General features: G+C 40.1%; 1 protein-coding gene across 1 annotated transcript in view; it reads left to right on the top strand.

Annotated features, from left to right (window-relative positions):
* EEIG2 (EEIG family member 2) overlaps positions 1-26,456 on the top strand; it is a 76,378-nt gene that overhangs the window by 37,862 nt on the left and 12,060 nt on the right. Inside the window, exons 3-6 of the mRNA XM_017857465.1 lie at positions 4,510-4,539; positions 10,502-10,618; positions 14,674-14,720; positions 22,973-23,076. Coding sequence (XP_017712954.1) covers positions 4,510-4,539; positions 10,502-10,618; positions 14,674-14,720; positions 22,973-23,076 — 298 coding nt within the window. The remainder of the gene's footprint in view (positions 1-4,509; positions 4,540-10,501; positions 10,619-14,673; positions 14,721-22,972; positions 23,077-26,456) is intronic.

Genomic DNA, 26,456 nt, shown 5'->3' with positions numbered 1-26,456 from the left:
GAATAAACACTTCACAAAAAAACTATAAATAGCTTTTAAACATAAAAATATGCTGAATCTGACACAAATTAAAACTACAAATTAGATACCATTTTTTACCTATAAAGTTGACAAAAATAAAAAAGTTTGATAGTGCACTCTGTTGCCTAGGACACAGGGAAGCAATCAGTAACCAGCCAACGGTACTGTTCCAGGCACTGAGAGGACAGTGGTGAACTGGAATGAGTTTCTGCCCCCAAGGACTTTACTTTCTGGATGGAGTTGGGGGAGGTGTGATAGGAAAGACAGAGACCGTAAACATGTAGCCAAATAAGATTATTTGAGGTCATGATAAGTTTTATGTGTAGGAAACAATTCAGTAATGGAGAATAGCTTGGGCAAAGGACATTATTTTAGAGAACTGAGGCAGGAGTCAATGAAGACTTCTCTGAAAGGTAACATTTGAAGAAGAGGCAACCATGTAAAGGTCTAGGGAAAGGCCATTCTAAAGGAGTAGGACCTGAAAGCAAGAAGTCCCTGTATTAGTTTCCTAGGACTGCTGTAACTAAATAGCACACTCTGGGTGGCTTTAAACAACAGAAACTTATTGTCTAAGTTATGGACGACAGAAGTTCAAAGTCAAGGTGTCAGCAGGGCCATGCTCCCTCTGGAGGTGCTGGGGGAGAAACTCACACCTCTTGCCTAACGTCCAGTAGCCTCAGGCATTCATTCCTTGACTTGTGGATACATGATTCCATTCACATGATTGTTTTCTCCCTTTGTGTCTTCACATCATTTTCCCTCTGTGCATGTCTGTTTCTCTGTCAAAATTTCCTGTTTTTATAAGGATACCAGTCATATCGGATTAGGACCTCATTTTAACTTGAGTACCTGTATGAAGACCCTATTTCTGGCCAGGCATGGTGGCTCACACCTGTAATCCTTGAAGTTTGGGAGGCTGAGGCAGGCAGATTGCTTGAGCCCAGGATTTCAAGACCAGCCTGGGTCACATGGAGAAATCCCATCTCCACAAAGAATACAAAAATTAATCAGGTGTGGTGGCATGCACTTGTAGTCCCTGCTACTTGTGAGGCAGAGGTGGGAGGATCACCTGAGCCCAGAAGGCTACAGTGAGCCGTGATCATGCCACTATACTCCAGCCTGGATAACAGAGCCATACCCTGTCTCAAAAAAAAAACAAAAACAGACCCTACTTCCAAATAAGGTAACATTCTGAAGCAAGGACTTCATGTCTTTTTTTGGATTAGGGAGACGGGGGACATAATTCAACCCATACCAGGCCCTACAGTATAATAAACATGGAGATTATTTTAATACTTCTGAAATTAATGGACTAACTTGTTGCAGACCACTGCTCCCTCTAAGAACTATTAGAAAAGCTAGACAGAATATCCAGAACAGCTGCTTGAAGGCATCGGAAGCTACTGAGGTAGTCAGGACTTGAGGGGCTTAGAATCCATAGAGAAGGGAAGCATAGAGATAAGCCTGACATTTGGCATTGCCTTTACCCTCAAAGCATTTTTTGATTTGCAGGTAGTGGCAAAGAAGCTGTGCACAAAAGAATGAGCAGTGAAGACACTAAGTTGAGATTGCAGCAATCTTACAGGTCTAAAGGAACAAAAACTGGAATCTGGGGACCACCAGGGAGGAGGGGCCTTGGTAAACACCTCAGGCTTTCAGTTGGGACTCACTCTCTAAGAGTTTCAACCTACTAGGAAGAGTGTAATACATACAGATCAGCCTTACAAAGACTGAAACCCAGCCTCCAGTCAGCTCAATCCCTTCTTAGATGAAGGTGATCTGCCTCTTCTTTACTACTTGCTGAAAGCAAATGTATACCTTCTCCTATATCACATCACTCTGAACCTCAAATTATTTCTTCAAGTTTTCATACACAGTTATCAAGCATATAAAGAGACATGACTACATGACCAAAAATCAAAAGGAAGAGTATATGATAAAAAGAGACCTATGGAAGATACAGATTTTGGAAAGATCCAAGACAAACTTCTACAATAACTATAATTAGTGAACAAGATGGAGAATTTCATCAGAGAGCTAAAATTGTTTAAAAAAAAACAGCAAATTCTAAAACTGAAAAGTACATTAACTAAAATTTAAAGCTAAGTAAACGAATAAAACTTCAACAGATGGATTTAACAGCAGGTTTACCATAACTGAAGAGAGCATTGGTAAATTGGAAAATAAGACAGAAGAAAATATTCAGGCGAAATCATAGAGAGAAAAGGGTGGAATACGCAAGAAAGAAGGTAAGACATGTAGGAGACAGTGGAAAGGTCTAACTGTATAAGCCCTGGGAGGAGAGACAAGTGAGTGTGGCTGAGAATCTTCTAAAACTGATGAAAGATATCAAACCACAGATTCAGAAGTACTGTGAACCCTATGCAGTGTAAACAGCAAGTCTGCCATGTTTAAATGACAAGACCAGCCTAGGTGCGGTGTGGGAAACAGAGAGGCAAAGTTCTTGGTAGTGGGATTGGATGCACTAGATCAGGCCGGGCCTTATGAAAAGGTTAGATCTAATTATAATTGGAAGTATTGGAGGATTTTAATAAGGAGAGAAATCATCTTCTGTAAGATCACTTTTGCTGCTGTGTTAGATAAATCACAGAAACCACTTAGGTGTTTTTTGATAATTGAAGGGAGAAGTGCTTATGTTTTGATATAGAGTTACAACATATAAATGGTCATTATTGTGCAGCCAGATATCCAACTAAAAATAGAGGATTCTGTTACTATGGAGTGGGGGGAAATGGATGATTGGGATATGACTAGCATTCTTTCTACAGAGGTTGAGTGAAGGAATAGGTCCAGCAAATGAGAGTGAGGAGTTGCCAGTGAGGTAGGAATAAAACCAGGCAATTGTGGTACTGTGGAAGTTCAGCAAAGAAAATGATGCAACAAAGGAGGTGGAGTGGCCAAGCCTGTCACCTACCACTGAGATGTTGAATAAGATGAAGACCAGGAGCCTTTGGCTTTAACAAAATGAAGATCATTGGTAATCTTAAGAGCTATTACAAAGGGCTGAGCACACCTATAATCACACCTATAATCCCAGCAATTTGGGAGGCCGAGGAATGAGGACTGCTTAAGACCAGAAGTTTGAGACAAAACTAGGCAACATGGCAAGATCCCATCTCTCCAAAAAAAAAAAAGAAGAAAAAAAATTAGTTGGGTGGGGTGGCATGCACCTGTAGGCTTAGCTACTCAGAAGACTGAGGTGGGAGGATCTCCTGAGCCCAGGAGTTTGAGGTTTCACTGAGCTATGGTCATCCCACTGCACTCCAGCCTGGTTGACAGAGAGAGACCCTGTCTCTAAGAAATAAAATAAATAAAAAATGAAAAAGAACTATTGCAGAGGGAAAATAAGGATGAAAGCCCAATTGGATTGGGTTGAATAGAGAGTAGGATATAGCAAATATAGATAAGTCTTTTGATGAGTTTGGCTGTAGAGGGGAGCAAATAAAAGAATTAGCTAGCAGAAACAAGGATCATCTGGAGAGAATGTTGTTTTCTTAAGGAAAGGCACTAGTAAAGAATATGACAGTCACCTAATGAAAATGGGATCGTTCATAATGGGGTAGACATAGTAGCATGGCCACACCTGAAATCAGTGAAGCAGGGAAGGGGAGGAACAGCAAATATTCATGAATGATAATAGAGTTTATCATAGATTGTTCCTTGACATATTTGTATTCACCGCTTGAAAGATGGAAATGATAGATAATGCATTATGTATCTGATTTATGCAAAAAAGATGAGACAACACCATCCAGCAGATGCATTTTTAAAAGTAGGTAGGGAGTGGGGAATGTGCTCTAATAATAATGACAAAGACATATATACAAACACATACCATGTGCTAGGTATTGTCCTGAGTGTTTTACACTTAATTCTCACAGCTGTATGAAAACAAATCTAAAGATTTGACAAATTTATGTACAGTGACATATTTTAAGTTAAAAAAGACACATATCTATTTTTTTTTATTATTTTCACTTTGGTCAACCTTGTTCACCTTAGGTAAGAGGGTTTGTACTATACTAAATGTACACTTTTACATGCATAGAGTATCTCTTCAGTGATTCATAAAAACTGGTTGTCCCTGGGGGGTGGTTTCAAGTCCTGTTGAAATCTTTCTATACTATATTAGTATGCTTAACTGAGTAAATAATTTAACCTTTCTTTGGTGATTCAGGTTTTTGCGGTGAGTCCACAACACTTTTTGACCATTTCTTCAGCAAATAGATAAAATATTAGCTTATGTTCTCACCATTTGTCTCATTTAGATTAAAGTGAAATGCTAAATAAAAATTCTGGTCATTTGGGGGGCTTGTGGGAGTCTAAATAGTTGGATTTAAGATCATCAGAATTTTACTGTCTATGATATTTTCCAGCATATATATGTCTACTTCAGAATTATTTGACATATTTATTTTTAAATCTTTTATTATATGATATCCTTACAGTATTTTATGTCTTTGGCAGGAATTAAAAGGTGGAAAAGCTTATGCAAAGGTAAGCAGATGTTCTTTAACTGCTTTGGAACATGTAATGTTGCTTATTGCTATTTATAGGCTTAAAAATTAAATTGTTTACTCTTCTAATATCTGTTCAAGCTTGTCTCTTTTTATATGAAGCAACTTGGAGATTGAACAGTTGGATCTAACAGTAAATTATAGGCATATTCTTTCTAAATGCTGATTATGGGATGTTATTCTTTAGATTCAGCCTCCCTGCTAGAGGATGATCTCTAGTTTGCATTAAGCCATAGCATGTGATAATCCAAAGGTTCTCACCTGGGAAGTGTGGCCAGGCCCACCTCCCCCCACTGTAAGAGGACCTGTCCTTTTTGCTGTCTTAGCACTCTGTGTATATATGATAAGTACTACTGGTTTTTACTTTTGCTAGCTCTGTGGAATTACTAGTGGATGTGCTCACCTGTTTGCTGACTAGAAGGATTTAGTAACAACATTACCAGAAACTCACATAGTCCTTTTTTACTTCCAGTCTCTGTGAATGGTACCTCCATCAATCCAGTCACCTGAACTGAGAGATTGTACACTAGTCTTTTTTTTCCCTAACTTTTTAAATTTTGTTTTTTTATTTTTGTAGACATGGGATCTTGCTGTGTTACCCAGGCTGGTCTCAAACTCCTGGCCTCAAGTGATCCTCCTGCCTTGGCCTCCCAAAGTGCTGAGATTACAGGCATTAACCACCTTGCCTGGCCCCTGTACATTAGTTTTAACCTCCATATTTACTGAACACCCTAAATCTAGTTGGTTGCAATGCCAGGATGTTCTTTGTTAAAGTCATAGAAAACCTTCCTCAACTAGAGATTTTTTTAATATTACAAAACAAGGAGATGTGAGATAGACTTGCTCCAGAACTGGTCAATCCACTGACTGAAAAACATCATCAAGAACTCGTTATTTTTCTCTTTCCATTCTGCCATTCTCTATGTGACGACTTTGTTCTTGGCCAGCTCCCCTTCTGGACACCAGGTGGCTGGCTGCTTAATTTTAAGTCAACACATTCACATATGACAAAAATCCAGCTGCTTCTCCCTGTATTACATTTTTTTGAGTGAGGAAACATTTTCTAGATGACCCTGAGAGGGTTTTCCCATGCCTTTCATTGGCTGGAACTGGATTATATGCCCACCCTAAACTGGTTGTGGGCAATCGGAATGGATTGCCATGGTTAGCTTAAACTAATCACAGTCTAACACTGAGCTAGGGTTTGGGTTTCCTTCCTTGTACACATGGATGAACTGAGACTGGACACCTGAATAAAACCAGGGTTTTGTGACTGGGCGTGGTGGCTCATGCCTGTAATCCCAGCACTTTGGAAGGCCATGGTGGGAGATCATTTGAGCCCAGGCATTCGTGACCATCCTGGACAACATGGTGAGACCCTGTCTCAGTAAATAATTAATTAACTAATTAAAAATAAATCAAGGCTTTGCTATCAAGGAATAGGAGGGCATTGATTCTGGGCTAGGCAGACAACAAGGTCTGCTGTAGTTGACCTGTCCTCTTCATTTTCCTCTCTAAAAGGTCTTGAAACCATACCTTCTCTCCATTCCCAGGGCCACTGCCTCAGGTTATGCCTTCATTATTTTTTATTTACAGCCTGCAGTGGCCTTCTATCTAGTCTCTCTGTCTCTGTTATCTCCCTCTATCCTCCATATTATTGCCAAAGTAATCTTTCTAAAATTAAAACGTGATCATATCATTCCCCCATTTTAAGTCCTTTAGCAACTATTCATTGTTTATAAAGGAAAATGAAAATTTCTTAACCTGGCGTGTAAGACACATCTTGTCATCTCTACTGTCATCTGCACATTAACACACACATACACACTCATACACTCATCCTTATGCCTCACACATACCACCCTCACAAACCTCCTGGAGTATCCCATGCTATCTTATCCTTTTGCTTTGTAACTTGATGTCTTTTCCTACCATTTTTATATTTCTCCCTCCTCTTGTCCTGTCAACTCATGTATCATTAAAGACTTAGCTTAGTCATCCCTCCCCACTGAGAACTTTTCTTTTCCTCTGTTTCTTGTAACTGTGTCTTCCTCTATCACAGTACTTTCACACTGCATTAAGGAATCTGTTCACTTTTCTGTCCTCCCCTATTAAACTATAAGAGTAGGAATGACTTCCATATTACCTGCAGTGTAGATGCTGAAGATTATTTCATGAATGAATTAATATCTGTGACAAATACAGCTAGTGTTTATGTATATATGCCGTTTCATGAGACAGTTACTCAGTGAAGCCAAAGAAAAAGTCGTAAGGAAACAGAGACTTTCTAATTCTTCACTAGAATGTAAGCTCTTTGAAGGCAGAGTAGATGTCCTGTTCATCACTGTTTCCCAGTGTCTACAACTGGGCCTGTCATATAAAAGATGCTTGATAATATTGACTTCACTCATTAGTAACTGTTAGCCTGAAATATCACATTGACATGCCCCACCTTTTAATATACTTTCTTAATAGGGGCTGTCTTAGTTAGTTTGGGATGCTATAGCAGATTACCATAGATTAGGTGATTTAAACAACATTTATTTCCCACAGTTCTGGAGGCTGGGAAGTCCAGGATCAAGGTGCTGGTGAATCCAGTGTGGTGAGGCCTGCTTTCTGCTTTGCAGATGTCTGTCATCTCGTGGTGTCCTCAAATGGCAGAGAGCAGAGAAAAAGGAAGCAAGCTCTCTGTGTCTTTTTAAAAGGGCATTAATCCATTCTTGAGGACTCCACTCTCGTGACCTAATTACCCCTCATAGGCCCTGCCACCTAATACCACCCTTTCGGGGGTTAGGGTTTCAACGTAGGAATTTTGGGGGAACATAAACATGCAGGCCTAAGAGGCACTGATCAGATTCTCCCCTTTTTTAACTTATCGACATTGTAATATACCAACATTACAACAGTAGATGGTAAGCCAAAGGGCTGTTCTTTTATTCAACAAATATTTATTAAGTGCCAGACGCTGTTCTTGGTACTATTCTAAGTACTGGAGATACAGCAGTGAACAAGACAGACAAAAACCCCTGCATTTGTGGAGCTTACATGCTAATGGGAGTAGGGGTCGTTGGAGGGACAGACAATAAGCAAATATGAAATATGTGTGTATATGATGTGATGATAACTACTAAGGAGAAAAATAGAGCAGGTAAGGGGAGGAAGGTGGTGACTACAGGGTAAGGGAGGGAAGAGGGATGTGATATAGGATGGTCAGGGAAGGCCCCTTTAGAGAGATGACTTTTGAACATTGACCTGAATAGAGTAAAGGAGAAAGCTATAAGAAAATCTGAGAGACAGCATTTCCGGCAAAAGAACAGTAAGTGCTAAAGGCCTTGAAGTGATCTTGGCATTTTCAAGAAACAGGACATTGTGGCTGCCAGAGTAAATGGGGAAAAGGAGGAAATGAAGTTGGTCAGGTAGCCAGGCACAGAGCAATAGGAGACTGCAGAGAAAACTCTTTCAAGAGGAACGAGATCATGTCCTTTTCAGGGACATTGATGGAGCTGGAATCCATTATCCTCAGCAAACTTATGCAGGAACAGAAAATCAAACACTGCATGTTCTCACTTATAAGTGCAAGCTGAACAAATGTGATCACGTGGACACAGGGAGGGGATTAGCACACACTGGGGCCTGTCGGGAGGGGGCAAGAGCATCAGGAAAAATAGCTATTGCATGCTGGGCTTAATACCTAGGTGATGGGTTGATAGGTGCAGTAAATCACCATGGCAAACTATGCGATAAACATGCATGTCCTGTACATATACCCTGGAACTTGAAATAAAATAAAATTAAATTTAAAAAACTCTTACAAGAAGTTTTGCTGTAAAGAGGGAAGAAAAAAAAAAGATTCAATAGCCTGGAGAGAGATGTAGGGTGAGGTTTTGTTTTGTTTTCTTTTGTTCATTAAACTAGGAGAAAATCCAGCATGTTTGTGTGCTTTTGGGAATGATCCAGCAGAGAAGGGAAATTTTAGAATGCACAAGAGCAGAAAGAATAACTGAAGTGATTAACTTGAGTGGGCAAAAGGAGAGTGGTTGACCTCAGACAGTACTGTAAGTGGGAAAGCAAGTATGTGGGCACAGATGCAGGTAGGTGAGTGGATGTCACTGGCAGTAAAAGCTTATGGAAGTTAAGTGCTCTTTTGATTGCTTTAATTTTCTGATTGAAATAGGCAGTAAGGTCATCAGCAGAAAGTGAGGATGAGAAAGCAGTGTTGGAGGGTCAAGGAGAAGGATAATGTATGAAACAGGGTGCACTGATAATGTGTGATCAGTCATGTGAGTCTTCACATGCCCAGTTGGATATGGCTTTGTCCTGGACATATCCAGGTTTTTCTGCTGATGTTTTGCCCCTCCAAGAGAGGCAGTAAGACAGCTGGGCGCTGTGGCTCATGCCTGTAATCCCAGCACTTTGGGAGGCTAAGGCGGGTGGATCACGAGGTCAGGAGATCGAGACCATCCTGACTAACATGCTGAAATCCCGTCTCTACTGAAAATACAAAAAAAAAAAATTAGCCAGGCATGGAAAATACAAAAAAAAAAAAATTAGCCAGGCATGGTAGCGGGCGCCTGTAGTCCCAGCTACTCAGGAGGCTGAGGCAGGAGAATGGCGTGAAGCTGGGAGGCGGAACTTGCAGTGAGCCAAGATCATGCCACTGCACTCTAGCCTGGGCGACAGAGTGAGACTCCATCTCAAAAAAAAAAAGAAAAAGGGAGACAATAAGACTAGAGGAACCATGTGCGAATTAGGTGGGTATTACTGCTGCTTGATGTGTGTTTGACTTACTGCATTTGCGGCTTGTCCTTCGACTGCTCTCTGGGTTCTTATTCTTCATTCTTTTTGTATCATTTAAAAGCTGTTAAAATAATGCTCCAGCCTGCAATTAAAATATTCATCTCGAATGCAATTTGTATGTGCCCACTGTGTGTTTTAAAACCCTAAGGCAAACAACTTAGAATCACACCAGTTTTTGAAATGTATAATACTGTGAAATGTATAATACTTTTTATTGTGTATTTATGGAAACATGCTTAATAAATTGCAACTCAATTCATTTTTTGTTGTTAATAAAAAGACTGTATATACACTTAGTCATGTAGACTTAGCTTGCTCAAAAAATGATATAATGATAAAATGGGGTTGATTTGTTGTACCACATGGAAATGAGAAACAGGGTTGAGCAACATCAGAGGAAAGACTATTCGGCAACCTTTGGCAGCTGCAGAAAATGGGGACTGAACCTGGGCAGTAATAACAAGAAGGAACAGGTTTGAGCTGAACTTCTGCACAGCAGCAGAGAGGGCTGATGTGGGGCAGAGCTCTGAGAAAGGGATGAATTAGGTGTCATAAAGAGAGATTCGGTTCAAGGATGATCAGCAAGAAGACACTGGTACCAAAGAAAATAGGTGATTCACTTAAGTCACTCCAGTTCTTGCATGGGGAGTGAAAACTTAATAACCTGCAACTATCTGCCTTCACCACTGGTTAACTTGGCATAGAGCCTGACCCAGAATAGGGAGAGGAGATTCTAATCATTCTTTTCTATGTGTATGCAAATTATCACTCTTGGTTTGCTAGTATTTCCCACAGGGTGGTATGAATACCATTACTTGCAATGATTTTAGCTGTTTGATACATATTATTTTTACTTTAACAGTAATATATATTTTTAATGTATATAGAAAAAATATATTTACTGCATCAATTCTGATTTCAGAGATCCTGTTGCTGAAGATAAGAATAAATAAATAAATTCATATAAAAGGTGAACCAATTTAAAACACAAAGCAAATAGTAGAACAGGTATTAAGTTGTCAAAATTACAAATAAATGAAGCTGGAGAAAACCTGTCTAGGGTATGGGTTGAATATTTATTTTAAGGAGCATATGATAGAAGCCTACTAGATAGTCTATTAATATAATTCTCTTTCTTTTCATAGCTGGGATTTGCAGATCTAAACCTGGCAGAGTTTGCTGGATCAGGAAATACCACTCGCCGCTGTTTACTGGAAGGCTATGATACCAAAAATACAAGACAGGATAATTCCATTCTTAAAGTAAGCATGTTTCAGGATTTACTTGTCAAGAAATAGGATTATCTGCCTTTAATAAGCATATGTATATATTGTCAAGGACAAGATGTGAATCACTGCTGATATGATAAACTGACCATACCACTGAAGTATTCATCACCTAGGGAAAAACCCCATCTAAGTCACAAAAGCAGTGAAAAGTAACAAACGTTCACCTTCATGGTCCTAAGGTGTTTTTCTTTGATGTTTTGAGCATTCAGAGAATACATACACCACTACAACATAAGAGCTCATTGGGAGGAAGGAGCATGATGAATTAATGAATACCTTAAAATGTCTGTAGCTCCCATAAGGTGATTTACAGAGCAGCTGTGATAGGTACATAGAAGCCACTGGGTTCTCTTGTAAACTAGTGAAGTGACAGATGGAACCCACTTCTGGGCATCTGCCCGGCTTTTTCTAAGTACCATCAGGAGCCATGTACTCTAGTAATGAGTGCGAATGTATACTTCATAGAGTTAATTGTAGTATTAAATGAGATTAATTGAGAAAATATTTGTAAAGTACTTTGCACCTAGGAAACCCCATTAGGTAAACCTTTTGCAGTGTTTCAGTTAAGTTACCCCATGATCGTAAGTTATCTAATAAGGAAGGAAAATAATTCTGAATAAAAACTGGGTGTTCAGAAGTTAGTGAAGCAAAGAATTACCTTATACTCTACAGTTTTCAAACTTTTTTTTGCAGCAAATCTTAAGCTCTGCACATATGAAAATGTGTAAAATGGTTGTTATAGCCAGTCCAATGCATAAAATGGTTTTTGTAATCCTCACACGAATTTAGCAGCTGGAAAGAAAGGTGGGACAGCGAGTTGATATGGGAAGGAAAATGTTCAGAAGACAAGGAAGAAATTAGAAAAGTATCACAGTATAAACTTCTGTATACATCATGTTGATTGTATAGCTTTGTGGTTTTATAACTCTAAAAAGTTTTCAAAGCACTTGCCCATATCTCCATGAGATGAACAGGGTTAGAGAGATGAGGATAGATTGTTATTCACATTTTATAGATGAAGAGCTGAGACTAAAGTATCTCACAAAAGTAGTCAGTGGCAGAGCTGGGACCACAGTGCATATCTTCTGCTGCCTGGTCAGGGGTCTTATTTCCTCATATTTCTTATATGAAAAGATGGATAATTCTCTGAATGACAGTGTTTTCATTGGAAATTGAAATAACTTTTTAATTTCAGACCCTCACGTTCCTAAGAGCCAACTCATGGAGTAGTTTCCTTCTGGCTTCCCATTCATCCTTCCACACCATCTGTCCCACTTTGTCCTACCAAAAAAAACATACTTTTTGAAGATTACACCATTCAGTCATAACACTCTCTCCTTTCCTAATCTCTGCCATCTCGTGACCCCTTAGGTACCTTCTCACTCCTATCCATTGATGACTTAGCTCGTGGCTCACAGTTTTTCTCTATATCTCTTCTCAGGTCATCATTTTTCCATGGCTTCACCATCTGTGTGGGCGAACTAGCCTTGTGCACTATCTTATCTGTATTTTCTTTCCTGATAGCTGATCATCTATGAGTCTAAGGCTTCTCAGCTACTTAAACTCCCTATCTCCAGCAATATTTTCCTCCTCATCATCTCAGTTCCTACTCCCATGGTCACACTCTAGAGTCTAGACCTTTTTACTCCTAGAAACTTCACCCCCCAAAAAAATTTCAATTTAAAGTTTTCTTCCTCCTACACTGTTTCCAGTCCTCTTAGTCTCCTACTCACTTAGCTGTCTTTAACCTTACCACTTTCCCACTATCCATCAGCCCTGACTTGCTTCCACTTCCCTCTTTATCCAGCTTAAATTTCATGGTCCATAAGGCCAAGAGTTCAAGACAAATCTGGGCAACATAGTGAGAACCCCATCTCTTAAAAAAACAAATACTCCTGGCTCCTCTGTCCCTGTCTCCCTGCATTGTCTGAATAATCCCCAACTTTTGTTGAACTCAGTTATTAAATATCTATCCTTGCATGCTGAAGAGAGTCACACAACCAGACTAGCTGTCATTACTGAAGCCGTGCTCACTGCCATCTGGCAGTAATACTCTACTTCCTTCATATGCTTCCTTTCTCAATTTTAGATATTCTATCTCATACCTTTTTTCTCCTCGTCTCCCAACACACTATTCTTGCTCTCAGATACTGGCCTTGCCTTTTCCTATTGAGAAAACAGAAGCCATTAAACTCAAATTCCTTCATCTTCCCATCACAGACTTTACCTGCCTCTCTTGCCTTATCCTTTTTGTCTCCTGTTGCAATGGATGGCATGTCCCCTCTCCTGTTAGAAGTCAGCCCTTCCTCTTGGCTTCTGGAATCCAAAGCTTGCCTAACCAAGAGCTTTACCCCTTAGATTATCCCCTCTTCTCATCATCTCTACCTCAAGTGAACCATCCTCATCAACATATAAAGAAACAGCTCCACTATCTCCCATATTTATTTAAAAAAAAGGACAAAAATTAATCTCTCATCTTCTCCAACTACTGTCTCACATCTCTGTTCTAGTTCACTATTCAGTTCCTTAAAAGCTGTATGTGCCACCTCCATCTCCTTTCTGAGACATCCATGATATTCAACAGTGCAGTTTTGATGGAGTTGGAAAGCAGACCTCAGGGTTCTATGAAAGAAGAGATGATGAGGAAATCAGTGCACTAGGATAGATTTGCCATTTAAAGAGGAAAAGAATAGTCATGGAGGTGCTGGGGTGAGGAGATAGGAATGAAATAAGGTTATATAAGATACATGTCAGCCATTAGCTGGAGAACATACAACAATGTACATATCATTTTATTCATTAAGACTATGAATTTTGCTATGTGCAACCCTGGGATCACATCTCAGCTCTGCCCTTTTCTAGTTATCTGGTTTTTAAAATATCATTTAATCTCCTGAGGTTAAAATGAAAATATTGTTCTCTTATAGGAATACTGAAAATTAAAGGAAATAATGCATATTAAATACATAGCTTGTGCCTGGCACATAATGAATTCTCAAATCATGATTGTTGTTAATGTTGTTGTTACTATTACCATTATCATTATTATTCCCATAAGAACATAAAGAGGTCCTATGACTGACTATTAAAGGTAGTCAGCAACTAGAGAATAGCAGCATCTTAGAAAGTATTAGAAAAGCTTTAAATCCTGACTGGGCACAGTGGCTCACACCTATAATCCTAGCACTTTGGGAGGCCAAGGCGGTAGGATCACTTGAGGCCAGGAGTTCAAGATCAGCTTGGACAACATAAGCAAGGCCCCATCTCTACAAAGGAAAAAAAAAAAAGAAAAGAATTCGCCAGGCGTGGCATGCACCTATAGTCCCAGCTACTCAGAAGGCTGAGACAGGAGGATCATCAGCGCAGGAGTTTAAGACTGCAGTGATCTGTGATAGCACCACTGCACTTCAGCCTGGGTGACAGCAAGACCTTATCTCAAGAATTAAAAAAAACAGAAAAAAAACTTTAAATTCTGATCTAAAGCTGGAACAAAGGCCAGAAGCTTTTTACTCTTAGAAGCCACCAGCCAGCATCCCTTGAAACATCAACGTGGCAACTTGAAGGAAAACATTACCAGACACTTAGGCACCACAGGAATTTGGGAGTAAAGACAGATAGATTAGCGTGGCCACACACCCACAGGATTATTACTGGTGAATTATTATTGCTATTTGTTTCCATTATTTCCGTTCTGATTTTTGCGGTTTTGAGGTTTTGAATGTTAAAAATTATTTTAATCTATATGGAGCAGTAATTTAATATTGAATATAACCCACTTCTTTTTTTTTTTAATAGAGACAGGGTCTTGCTCTGTTGCCCAGGCTGGAGTACAGTGGCATGACCATAGCTCACTATAACCTGAAACTCCTGGGCTCAAACAATCCTCCTGCCTTAGCCTCCCATGGATATAACCCAATTCAACAATCATTTTATTTAATGCTTTCCCAATAGAAAATATCGGACTAGGTGCTGTGAAGGAAGCATTTTATAATTTTTTATAATCGTGATGTTTCTTGCTTTATGTTTAGGTTTTGATCAGTATGCAACTGATGTCTGGTGACCCATGTTTTAAAACGTAAGTTGATACCCAATAAGTGGATTATGTATCTAAAAGTATAAGAAAGATTTATTTGTTTAAATTTTTACATTAATATTTTGTAGTGCTTATGGGAAAATACCAGTTAAGAGATAGTTTCTTCCATGGAAGACTGACTTGACCCTCTTAGAAGTTATGTTTACCTATTACCAAATGAATTCTCCATACTCTAAATTATTAATGCTATAGGTCTTTTATCATCTTCAGGTTTTGGGTAAAATTATATAAACAAAAATTTTTAATACAGCTCCTGTGAACATATTCATTTCTTCAGTAAATACCTATTAAGTGCCTTACCAGGTGTTAAGCCATATTCTAGATACTAGAGAAACAGCAATGAACAAAATAGGTTAAGTCCTTGCCATCCTGGAGCTTATATTCTAAGAGGAAAATGGACAATAAGCTAACAAGTAAATACATAATACACCGATGGTCATAAGCGCTTTGGAGAAAAAGGATGGGAGGGCCATCGTGAAGAGAAGTGTCGCTATTCCATATATAGTAGTCAAGGGAGGCCCCCCCTTGTAAAGATGATCTTTGAGTAGAGACCTGAAGGAGGTGGGAAGGAAGTCACATCGGCATTAGGGGAAAGAGTATTTGAGGTAGAGGAAACGAGGACAAAGACCTTGAGGGAGAAGTGTTCTTGGCACGTTCAAGTAGCTGCCTGGAGAGCAGCAGGTCTAAAGCAGGGTGAATAAAGTGGCGGGTGATAGGAGATGAGGTCAGATGATAAGGAGTCTTGTGGCCATTATAAAAAGGACTGCCACTCACACTCTGAGTGAGATAGAAAAGCTATTGGAGGTTTTGAGCAGAGGAGTAGAATTATCTGACTTGTGGCTGCTGGATAGGGAATAGACAATCTGTAGGAGTAACAAAGTGGACAGGGACACAAATAAGTAGATAAAAGGCTATTTCAGTAATCCAAGGTTTTGAGCCTGAGTAACTGGACAAATGGTGCTTTCATTTGTTGAGATGAGATAACAAGTTCGGAGTTTGGATGTTAGACATTTTAAATTTGAGGTCCCTATTTAACATCCAGCAGGGCATGTCAAGTAGGCAGTTGGACAGATCAACTAGAGTCCAATAGGGAGATCTGGGCAGGAGATAGAAGTGTGGAAATTATTACATCATCCATATACAGGTGGTAATTAAAGCCATAAGACTTGAGTAAATGACTAGAGGGAACGAGTAGAAATGGAAAAGGACCAGAGACTGAGGTGGGGACACCCCAGCGTGTTAGAGGTCAGGGAGCCTGGGAAGAAGAAGGAGCAAAGAAACCACGAGTGTGATCGGAGGAGGAAAGCAAAGCAGAGTCCTGTCCTGAAAACCAAATGAAGAAATGGCCTCAGAAAGGCAGGAGTAAACACCTGCATCACACGCTGCTGTAGTGGGTTTCAGAAAATGAGGACTGACGATTGACCCTTGGAATTTGCAGTGCAGAGACTGTTGATGACTTTGGCAGGCACTTTGGTAGAATGCCCTTAGACTAAAGCCTTTTGAGCGTGGGTTAAAGAGAGTCTGGGAGGAGAAAAATTGGAGACAGTGAGTATAAACAGTTCTTATGAGGGGTTTTGCTATAAAAAAGGAACAGAAAAATGGAGTCATAAGTAAAGAGAGGATTTGGAGTAGGGCAGGTTTTATTCATTTTTAAGATGGAAGATGGTATAGCATATTTGAGTACCAATAGTATTGGCTCAACAAGAGGGAGAAACTGATGATCCAGAAAAGGGACTGTTGCTGGAACAGCATCCTTGCATTGTTGGAAGGGAGGAAGGCTGAGAACATAGCTACTGATGCAGGTAGAGGAGAAATGGAAGCATATAGAAGTTCTTTTCTAATTGCTTCTGATTTCTTAGTGCAGTAGGAAACAAGGTGCTCATTGAAGAGCAAGGACAGGGAAGATAGAGGAAGGGGTTTGAAGAAAGGAGAAGGTGTGCAGAAGTCTCACAGAGTGTGAGCATGAACGGAACAGGAAATGCAGGATTGCTTCTCAGCAGCCTTGAGGACACTTAATGATTAAAAATGAAAGTTTGTTGATATCATTGAAATATCAGAAAAATACACATAGAAAACTAAAGAAAACATTACCTCCCTGTATATCAACTTCATGTTTTTAATAGCTGTAACTTAGAAAGCAACACCTGGCCGGGCACAGTGGCTCATGCCTGTAATCCCAGTACTTTGGCCGGCTGAGGCACGAGGATCACTCTACAAAAAAATACAAAAATCAGGTGTGGTGATGCACGCCTGTGGTCCCAGCTACTTGGGAGGCTAAGGGGAGGATTGCTTGAGCCTGGGAAGTGGAGGTTGCAGTGAGCTGAGATTGCACCACTATACTCCAGCCTGGGCGACAGAGCAAGCCCCTATTTCAAAAAAAAAAGAATCAGTTCTTGATTAAAACCACACATCTTCCTATAACTTAGCCTTCCTATGCTGTCCTCTCAGAAACCATGGTTTCCTGACTCCTTTATTTTCTGCTTTCTTGGGATTAAACCAATTTTGCTATACTATTTTTGGTGTCTTGGGTAACAGTTTGTTTTTCTAGTGGAGTAAGATTTAGGGTAAAATAAGAAAATGAGCAGCAAAACTTAGTAGAAGAAAATAAATTGATCATTCCTTCTCATGAACTTTTTATGGATATTCCCTTTCTTGCCCTTTCTCTGCCCTTTTCTCTCTCTACTTAAACTCACACATTGAAGAACTTGAAAATAGATCATCTAATGTTTTATATTATCTCCATAGAATTTAATTCTGACAATCTGGAGTTTATATTTACCAGAGGAAAGACCTTGTTGTGAATTCGACTAAAAATAAGGCAGGCCATCCGCTATATTCCAAATACGATGAAAAGTATGGTTTTCTATTTTTCAAGAATCAAACCCTCAACAGTTTTTCTTTTCTCTTTTAAATTGTTCAAATGTCATTGAAAAGGGGAAATTCTAACACATTCATATACTTGCACATACTGAATATGTACTGAATAGAAAAAACATTTTAGCTACTGATGTAAAAAGTAAATTCATTTTATCAGGTTATATTTAAATATATATCAAATATGTAAAATCACATTACTTTACAGCTAAAAAGAATGTTGGAAGTTGTCTAATCCAGTGATTTTTTTTTTCAGACTATTTAGCTACAAAATCCTGTGTTCAAATATAATATGAAGCCAGGCACGGTGGCTTATGCCTGTAATCCCACACTTTGGGAGGCCACGGCAGGTGGGTCACTTGAGCCCAGGAGTTCACAACAAGCCTGGGCAACATGGTGAAACCCTGTGCCTACCAAAAATTAAATTAAAAAATTAGCCAGGCATGGTGGTGCACCTGTAGTCCCAGCTACTCAGGAGTCTGAGGTGGGAGGATCACTTGAGCCCAGGAAGCAGAGGTTGCAGTGAGCCAAGATCATGCCACTGCACTCCAGGCTCGGTGACAGAGCAAGACCTGTCTCAAAAAATAAAGCAAATATATTATGAATCCTAGTATATAAAATTTTACTCTATGTCCCCTCCAACTTAGGTAAGATAAGAATAAATTTTCTACTGAGCACTCTCCCCCATCTGTTTCTACAAGACCCTAAAAGATATCATGAAACCAGTTTTAAAAGTGTTGCTGTAATCCAAATTCTTATTGTACAGATGAGGAAACTGAGGCACAGAGCAATCGAGTGACTTTACTGAGTATCTTTTTCCAGAACGAAGATGTAAATAACTGCTGGAGGGCTTCATTCTACTGTTCTCTGCTTTTGTCTATCTTTAAATTTTTCATGATATAAATTTTTTTAATTTACTTGAGAAACAAGAGTACAGCAGATCCTTAGTCTCAAGTTTAAATCCTAGTTTTAATATTTTCTGAGCAGAAGATCTGTAACATAGATTGTATAATTCTTCTGAAGCACCAATTTTGTACTATAAGACCAGAATTTATGAAGACAGCTGGTAAGTCAGCCTAACCACCTACCCTAAACTTTATTTCATAGTTCTCTACAACTCATCAAATATCCACCAACTCTCATAAAAGAATGAAACTCACTCTGAAAAGTGCTGATAAAGAAAAAAGATATTTTAAGAGAGAAAAAAAGATATTTTAAGAGAGAAATTGTATACTCTGCTGGCATATGGGAATCTGGTGGCAAAGCAGATCTGGGGTGATATAAGTCTCTTGAATAGCAAGGTTCTGACGTGTTCATATTCCGAAAGGAAGGAAATTATCATTTGTGAAAATGATTTCATGAAAGTTACTGTCTCTCAATTCTTAAAACAACTCTGTAATGTAAATATTATCCATATATTTGAGTGAAGACATCGAGACTAGGAGGTTAAGGAATTATTTCTTTCAGGGTCCCAGGATGCAGTCATTCATTCAGTACATGTGTATTGATTGCCTGCCACATGCCAAGACTTAACAAGCTAGAAAAGACCAGCCCCTGCTCTGAAGGGATTCACTGATTATGTGGGAGACAGGCACACAGCATACAATGTCACTGGGGCACACAGGATAGGATCCCTAGCCACAGTTCCTTAGAAGCCAGGGAAATCTTTACTGAGAAGGGGATGCTGAGCTAAGTTTAAGGGATGACTTGGAATTTACTAAGCACAGGAGGTAGGTAGGGACACCCCAGGACAGAAAACAGTTTGCACAAGTTTATGCCATCATTACAGGGCATTGAGTATTTAAGAAGTGTCAAGTAGGTAATATTGTCATTTTATGAGGTCATTTTTCACACATTCTTAACATTACTATAATGCAATCAAATTAATCCCATCTCTTTTTCTATACTTGATCTACATTAAGTGATTTCAGATGACGGATGTAAAAGCATTTTCAGAACAAAAGAGGTAATAGAACAAAAACTGGCACATGGCAAGCACTCAGTGATTATTTATTCAACAAGACTGAGTTGTCCAGGGAGCTAAGAGAGCTGCCAAGGCCCAGCTAAGATTTTGGATTCTAAATTTGCTTTACTATCAGTCCCTATAGCCAGTGAATTTTCTCCATAGTGCTTAGTTGCCCCAGTAATAGAGCAGTTAGTACAGATGGCAGATATTATCAAGGGTTGCAGTTCTTCAGCTTGAGACCACAGAACAAGGGGTGCCAAATTGAAGGTGTTGCTTAAAGAGTTGTGGCTGTGGAGTCAGGCTGGAAGGGAGAATGGAGCCAGAGGGGAATAGAGAGGGAAGGGGCCAATGTTTGGGAGGGCTGAGGGCTGGAAAACAGGTGTAAGACACAGAGGGGATAGAGACACTGTAATCAGGTCACCTGTGAAAGAAACTGGCATTAAAAGGTAAGAATTTTAGACATGCAGGCATGAGTCAGCTGTCAATGATTAATGACTATGACTATAGGCTCCGTTCTTTGTGTTTCTTCTTTATATTAGTTTTTCCCATGAAATATTTAATGCAGCGTGTTTTGTTTTGTTTTGTTTTTCCACAAAGCTATTTTACATTATTTGAAAATACGGGCCGGGCATGGTGGCTCATGCCTGTAATCCCAACACTTTGGGAGGCCGGGGTGGGCAGATCACCTGAGGCCAGGAGTTCGAGACCAGCCTGGCCAGCATGGTGAAACTTTGTCTCTAATAAAAATACAAAAATTAGCCAGGCATGGTGACGGGCACCTCCCAGCTACTCGGGAGGCTGAGGCAGGAGAATCACTTCAACCCAGGAGGCAGAGGCTGCAGTGAGCCAAGATCGGGCCATTGCACTCCAGCCTGGGAAACAAGAGCGAAAGTCCGTCTCAAAAAAAAAAGAAAAAAGAAAATACAGCTGTTGTTGGTAATCCAAGAGGCAGGTCTAGGCCAGACTGCAAATTCTAAGGGATTTGAGTTTTATGCCAAAGAAGCTATTTAAATAAGAGAGTAACATGTTCAGAGGCATGTTTCAGAAAGACCACAGTGACAGTAGCATGGAGTAGAGGTTGACAGACCAGCAAGGAGACCCTTGCAGTCAGCCAGGAGAAAGGTACAAAGGCCAAAACTCAAGTAATTAGTGAAGATGGAAACGAGATGATAAGTAGGAAAAATACTAAATGAGGATCTGGGATTTGGAAATTGATTGGATATGGGAAAATGTTATTAGGAAGGAGGCAGAGGTGATATCCATAATTCTAGTTTTGGTGACTTTTTGGATTACAATGACATTTACAGAGAGAGTAAAAGAAGAAAGCAGGTTTTGGGAAACATGAGTTTACTTGGGTATATATTGAGTTTCATATATATGAGTTTCAAGGACAAATACTTGAAAGTGTCTCAATAGGATATCTAAGTCTGGAATTTAGGAGATCCTAGGCTGGAAATAGTCAATAAATGCAGTAGATTTAATAGCAATCTTAAATGTCTCTATCCCCAAGAATCCAAGTAGCCTGCGAACTCCATTAAGATAACAGGGTAAGAATTTAAGAATTGCCATAAAGCAGGTCAGCTTCATTATTCCTTCAGCCACCTCCCCGTTTTATCTCAGGTCACCAAGGGATAGTTTCTAGGAAGATGTGGTTTTCCTCTGCAATATCAGCCTCAAAAGGTTAGGGATTGGCTGGGCGTGGTAGCTCATACCTGTAATCCCAGGACTTCAGGAGGTCAAGGTGGGAGGATCACTTGAGGCCAAGAGTTAGAGACCAGCCTGGGCAACATAACAAGACCCTGTCTCTACCAAAAAAAAAAAAAGTTTTGTAAGGTTAGGGGTGTTTTCTAATAAAAATCCCTAGGATAAAAAGAAAACACAATGGGATGACAACAGTCAACAATAATTTATTGTACATTTTAAAATAACTGAAAGAGCCTGGGTGCCATGGCTCACATCTGTCATCCCAGCACTTTGAGAGGCTGAGGCATATGGATTGCTTGAACCCAGGAGTTCAAGACCAGCCTGGACAACATAGGGAGACCCCCCATCTCTACAAAAAAGATTTAAAGTCTCTACTAAATAAAAAAAAAAAAAAAAAAAAAAAAAAAGCCAGGCATGGTTCTGTGTGCCTATAGTCCCCACTAATTGGGGAACTAAGGCAGAAGGATTACTTGAGCTGGAGAAGTGGAGGCTGCAGTGAGCCGTGATTGCACCACTACACTCCAACCTGGATGATAAAGTGAGACCCTGTCTCAAAATAAATAAGTAAAAAATAAGAGTATAGTTGGACTGTTTGTAAGAAAGGATAAATGCTTGAGGTGATGGATACCCCATTTACCCTAATGTGATTATCATGCATGGCATGCCTGTATCAAAATATCTCATGTAACCCATAAATATATATACCTACTATGTATCTACAAAAATAAAAAAATAAAAAATAAATTTTTTTTGAAACAGAGTCTTGCTGTTGCCCAGGCTGGAGTGCGATGGCGCGATCTCGGCTCACTGCAACCTCTGCCTCCTGGGTTCAAGCGATTCTCCTGCCTCAGCCTCCTGCGTAGCTGGAATTACAGATGCACGCCACCATGCCTGGCTAATTTTTGTATTTTTAGTTGAGACTGGGTTTCACCATGTTGGCCAGGCTGGTCTGGAACTCCTGACCTCAGGTGATCCACCTGCCTTGGCCTCCCAAAGTGCTGGGATTACAGGCGTGAGCCACTGCACGTGGCCAAAATTTTTTAAAGAAAAAAAAACTGTTAGAAATTAAAGTTACCCCTCCTTGCTTCACAGCTTTTACGTGGAATAGGAGTTTGAATTAACCAATGAAAATAGATCCATTACTACTCCCAGAGAATCCAATCCAAAAAGCAAATCTAAACAACTGGGCCTCTCTGTAGACTCTCCCTGGGCAGATGAACTGTTTACAGAGATGAAGGTAGAAGATAAAACCCTGGATACTATTCAAGAAGCGAGTGGAGCCAGCCAGGGAGCACAGGCTCTGAAGCAGGAGGCATGAGGCATTCTCCTCCCAGCCTGATCCAAAAGGGCTTGGCGCTGCCTTCCTCAGCTGAAAGGTGCCGTCCTGAGTTGACAGAGCAACACTCCCTTGACCAGTGCCGGGTTCACACTGACAGAGGGCTCTCTTTTTAGGACTCTATGGAGACAATGCCCTTTTCTTGTTATGTAAAAAAAATCCTTTTTCTCTTACGAATTTTATTCAAGTTTGAAAAGATGCTTATACGTTATCTGCTGATCTTTATGACTTTCACCCTCAAAGGGGTAACATTACCCAGCAGTTTATGCCAGGGCTTCCTCAGCTTACCAATCAATGACTGTTGCAAACTTTGAGGCTCCCCTGCAACTCCAGTTTGCAAATGTTTTTTTACAGGCCTCCCTCCACTTCAATGTCTATACCAATTGCTGGCGAATCTGAATCTTTGCAAGAAGATAGAAAAGGTGGAGAGACTCTCAAAGTGCATCTTGGAATAGCAGGTACGGATGTGTGGCTTACTGGTTTTATAATTTGAGAGAGACTACTTGATGCCCTAAAAATTTTCAAAGCCCTTCCAGATTTAAAATTGTGTGGGTATTTGACTTGAAACAGGCCAATAAGAATCAGCAGTTTTAATTATTTAATTCTTGGTTGATCCAGTGCTTTATTTAGTCTAAAGTATTGTGCTCTGACAGATTAAAAACTAGATGTTACAACGACACACTCCGGTCATCACTGTATGCATCTATTCCCCACAGGTACAACAGAATACTACAGGATTTTTTCCATTTTTCCCATTCCATTACCCTGCAACTTCTGTAAAGCAACTTCTGCCTCTCAGGTGTTGCTCCTCTTCCATGAATCACTTTCCCTCTGTCAGTGATTCTCAAGCCCTAGTGTGCATCAGAGTCACCTGGAGGGCTTGTGAAAACACAGGTTGCTGGCGCAGCAGCCAGAGTGTTTGATTCAGTAGATCTGGCTTAGAGCCTGAAGTTTTTTATTACTAAGGCATTCCCACAAGACCCTGATGCTGCTAGTCCCTGACCACACCTTGAGATCCACATTTCCAGGCACACTTCTGGCAGCAGTCAGAATCTGCTCCAGAAGTAAAAGCGTGGTGGGGAAAATGTCAAGGTCACAGGAGGAAAAGGACTTAGGAGCTTCCTTCTGTCTTCAGTATTACGGGAACAGGATGTATTGTTTGAAAGAAGGGAAAGAAAGGTGAAGTGATATAATTAACACTTTCACTACCTTTTAAAATATGCAAATATATGATTTCTTATAAATAATAGTGACTCTGAAATGTCCTGTTTTGGGATCAGTGGATCTTTTGGGAACTTGTAACCATTCCATTAGCTCCTTCTCTTCAGCATGTAAATATTCTGAATTCTTTCTCATATTGACAAAATAAAAACAAAAACTCCTTAGCCCTGCATCCTTCTCTATCTACTGCTCTCCCTTAGGCTGCAGCAGGCTGGCACATGCGCTCACATGCTCTGTGTCTTTCCCCGCCCTGCCCCAAATATATAGAGAGACCTCTCTCTCTCTCTCTCTCTGTGTGTGTGTGTGTGTGTGTGTGTGTGTGTGTGTGTGTGTGTGTGGAGAGAGAGAGAGAGAGAGAGATCAGCAAGAGATGATATATGTACCACACACTTCTTATAGCCAAACTTCTACAAAGAATATACTGTCCATTTATTCCTGAACACATTAGCCATCTGGCTTCCATCGTCTGCCCTCTCTTGATGCTATCCCCAGATACATGATTGTCAACTCCTGTGGACATTTGTTCTGGTCTCATCTGATGGCCAGTTATTCTTTCTTGACGCTTTCTCTTCCCGTGGCTCCTCTCTGACCTTTCCTTTTCTAGCTTCTTAGAGGCTTCTTCATCTTCCTCCAACTTCCCTTTACATATTGATGTTTCACAGGGTTTGGTCCCCTCACTTCTTTGAGCAATGTCATCTACACCCTTGGCTTTATCTGTCACATAAATGTAAACATGATTGTTTGATGTAAATGTGATCAAATGCTTTGGGGAAAGGTCCACTTCATACCAAATGTTACACTGAAATCCATCTGTTTCTCTTTCTCCCCAGCCAGACTCTAAGTTTTTCATGATCAGGTCTTATTGATCTCTGTATCCCCAGCAGAAGGCCGGGGACAAAGTAGATGTTGAGTGACTGTTGAATAGGCATCCTTAGGTGTCTAATTCCGCATATCTAGCACAAGTCCTCCTACCTTTTCCTCCTGTCTTTTCTACCTCAGTTTTCCTGACACAAACTTCTGCTTTGTTATTGAGTCCTGCTATTTTTGCCTATGAAACATCTCTCACTCTCAGCCGGATTATTATGAAAACCTTCACTCATATGCCCCCCGTTTATCCTGTTGCCAAAGTGTTCTTCCCAAAATGTAGATCTGATCATGTCACACCCTTCCTTGAAGTCACTGTCACACCCTTCCTTGAAGTCACTGAACTGTTTCCTTCTTTAAACTCATAGAAGGTCCTTCATGAACAGGCATCTACTCATCTTTCCAGCCTCTTTTCCCTCAGTTGTTATACTACACTACCCTATATGCCAACTTTCCCAAACAATCTGCTTCCCTACAAACAAGGCATGCTCTTCCTTGTGCCTTTTCTTGCTCATCTAGCTCAGGAGTTCCCAAACATTGCTCAAGTCCTGGGGTTAACCTCCTCTGTGAGGTCTTTCTCCCATTACCAGGTTGTGTCAGATGCACTGTCCTTTGGAGCTCTTAACAGCTGCCTTTTGGTGCTTGTATTTTTGTACTTACCACATTGTGTAAGTTTTGCTTCTACCTCTAAACTCTAAGCATGTATTTTGTCTTACTTATTTTGTACTTCCTATACCTTGTACAGTATTAGGCACCTGACTTGGTAAAATATTAATCAATATTGATTGAATGAATAAATTTTGAAAACCAGAAGATATGTGGATGACTTAAGATCTGAGCCAAACCCAGAAGTAAAGAGCGCTGCATAACTCTTGATATGAACTAACTTTTTGGATTCAGATTTTACTGCATGTTTGGGTTTGGACCACTGTAGAGATGCTTGGGCCACTTACACTCTGTCCAGAAATGAGAAACCTTTGCAGAAGGCCCAGGTTACTCCAGTAGCTTCCTTGTTTGCAGCATTTGTTGGTCCAAGTGCATGCAGTATCATTTATAGAATGGTTGCTATAATAGCTATGTTACTCAGTTGCTTTCCTTCTGCTTCTATGTTAAAAACAGTTCTTGTTTCCAAATATGATTGTGCCCTAGGGAAAATGGTCACAGTTCTGCATTCTCTGGAAGAAGCCTGGTTCTGAAAATATATAATTGGCACCTGGAATATACACATGATCAGAAACTATTAGAAATGGCTTTGACACTGCCTTTTGTACATTTACTTTGAATCTGAATACTATAATCACTTTCTTAAGAACTTTTATTCTCAGTGCAACATCCCATGCTGTGTTGCTTTAAGCCACAGACATTGCCCAAATTATAGCCTAGCACTAGCAACACTAACATTAAAGTAATAGAGTACTCTAGCTTGTTGTTGTGATGGATTTTTAAGGAAGCAGTATTTGCTTAGAAACCACACTAAAACCTACCATTTTGTGAATATTTATAAGAATACATCAGGCTGGGCGCGGTGGCTCAAGCCTGTAATCCCAGCACTTTGGGAGGCCGAGACGGGCAGATCACGAGTTCAGGAGATCAAGACCATCCTGGCTAACATGGCGAAACCCCGTCTCTACTAAAAGATACAAAAAAACTAGCCGGGCGAGGTGGCGGGCGCCTGTAGTCCCAGCTACTCGGGAGGCTGAGGCAGGAGAATGGCGTAAACCCGGGAGGCGGAGCTTGCAGTGAGCTGAGATCC

This window comes from Rhinopithecus bieti, unplaced genomic scaffold, assembly GCF_001698545.2.
Source record: "Rhinopithecus bieti isolate Rb0 unplaced genomic scaffold, ASM169854v2 scaffold_46482, whole genome shotgun sequence".
Lineage (NCBI taxonomy): Eukaryota > Metazoa > Chordata > Mammalia > Primates > Cercopithecidae > Rhinopithecus > Rhinopithecus bieti.
Note: the sequence above shows the minus strand (reverse complement) of the source record. Positions and strands in the feature narration are given on the sequence as shown.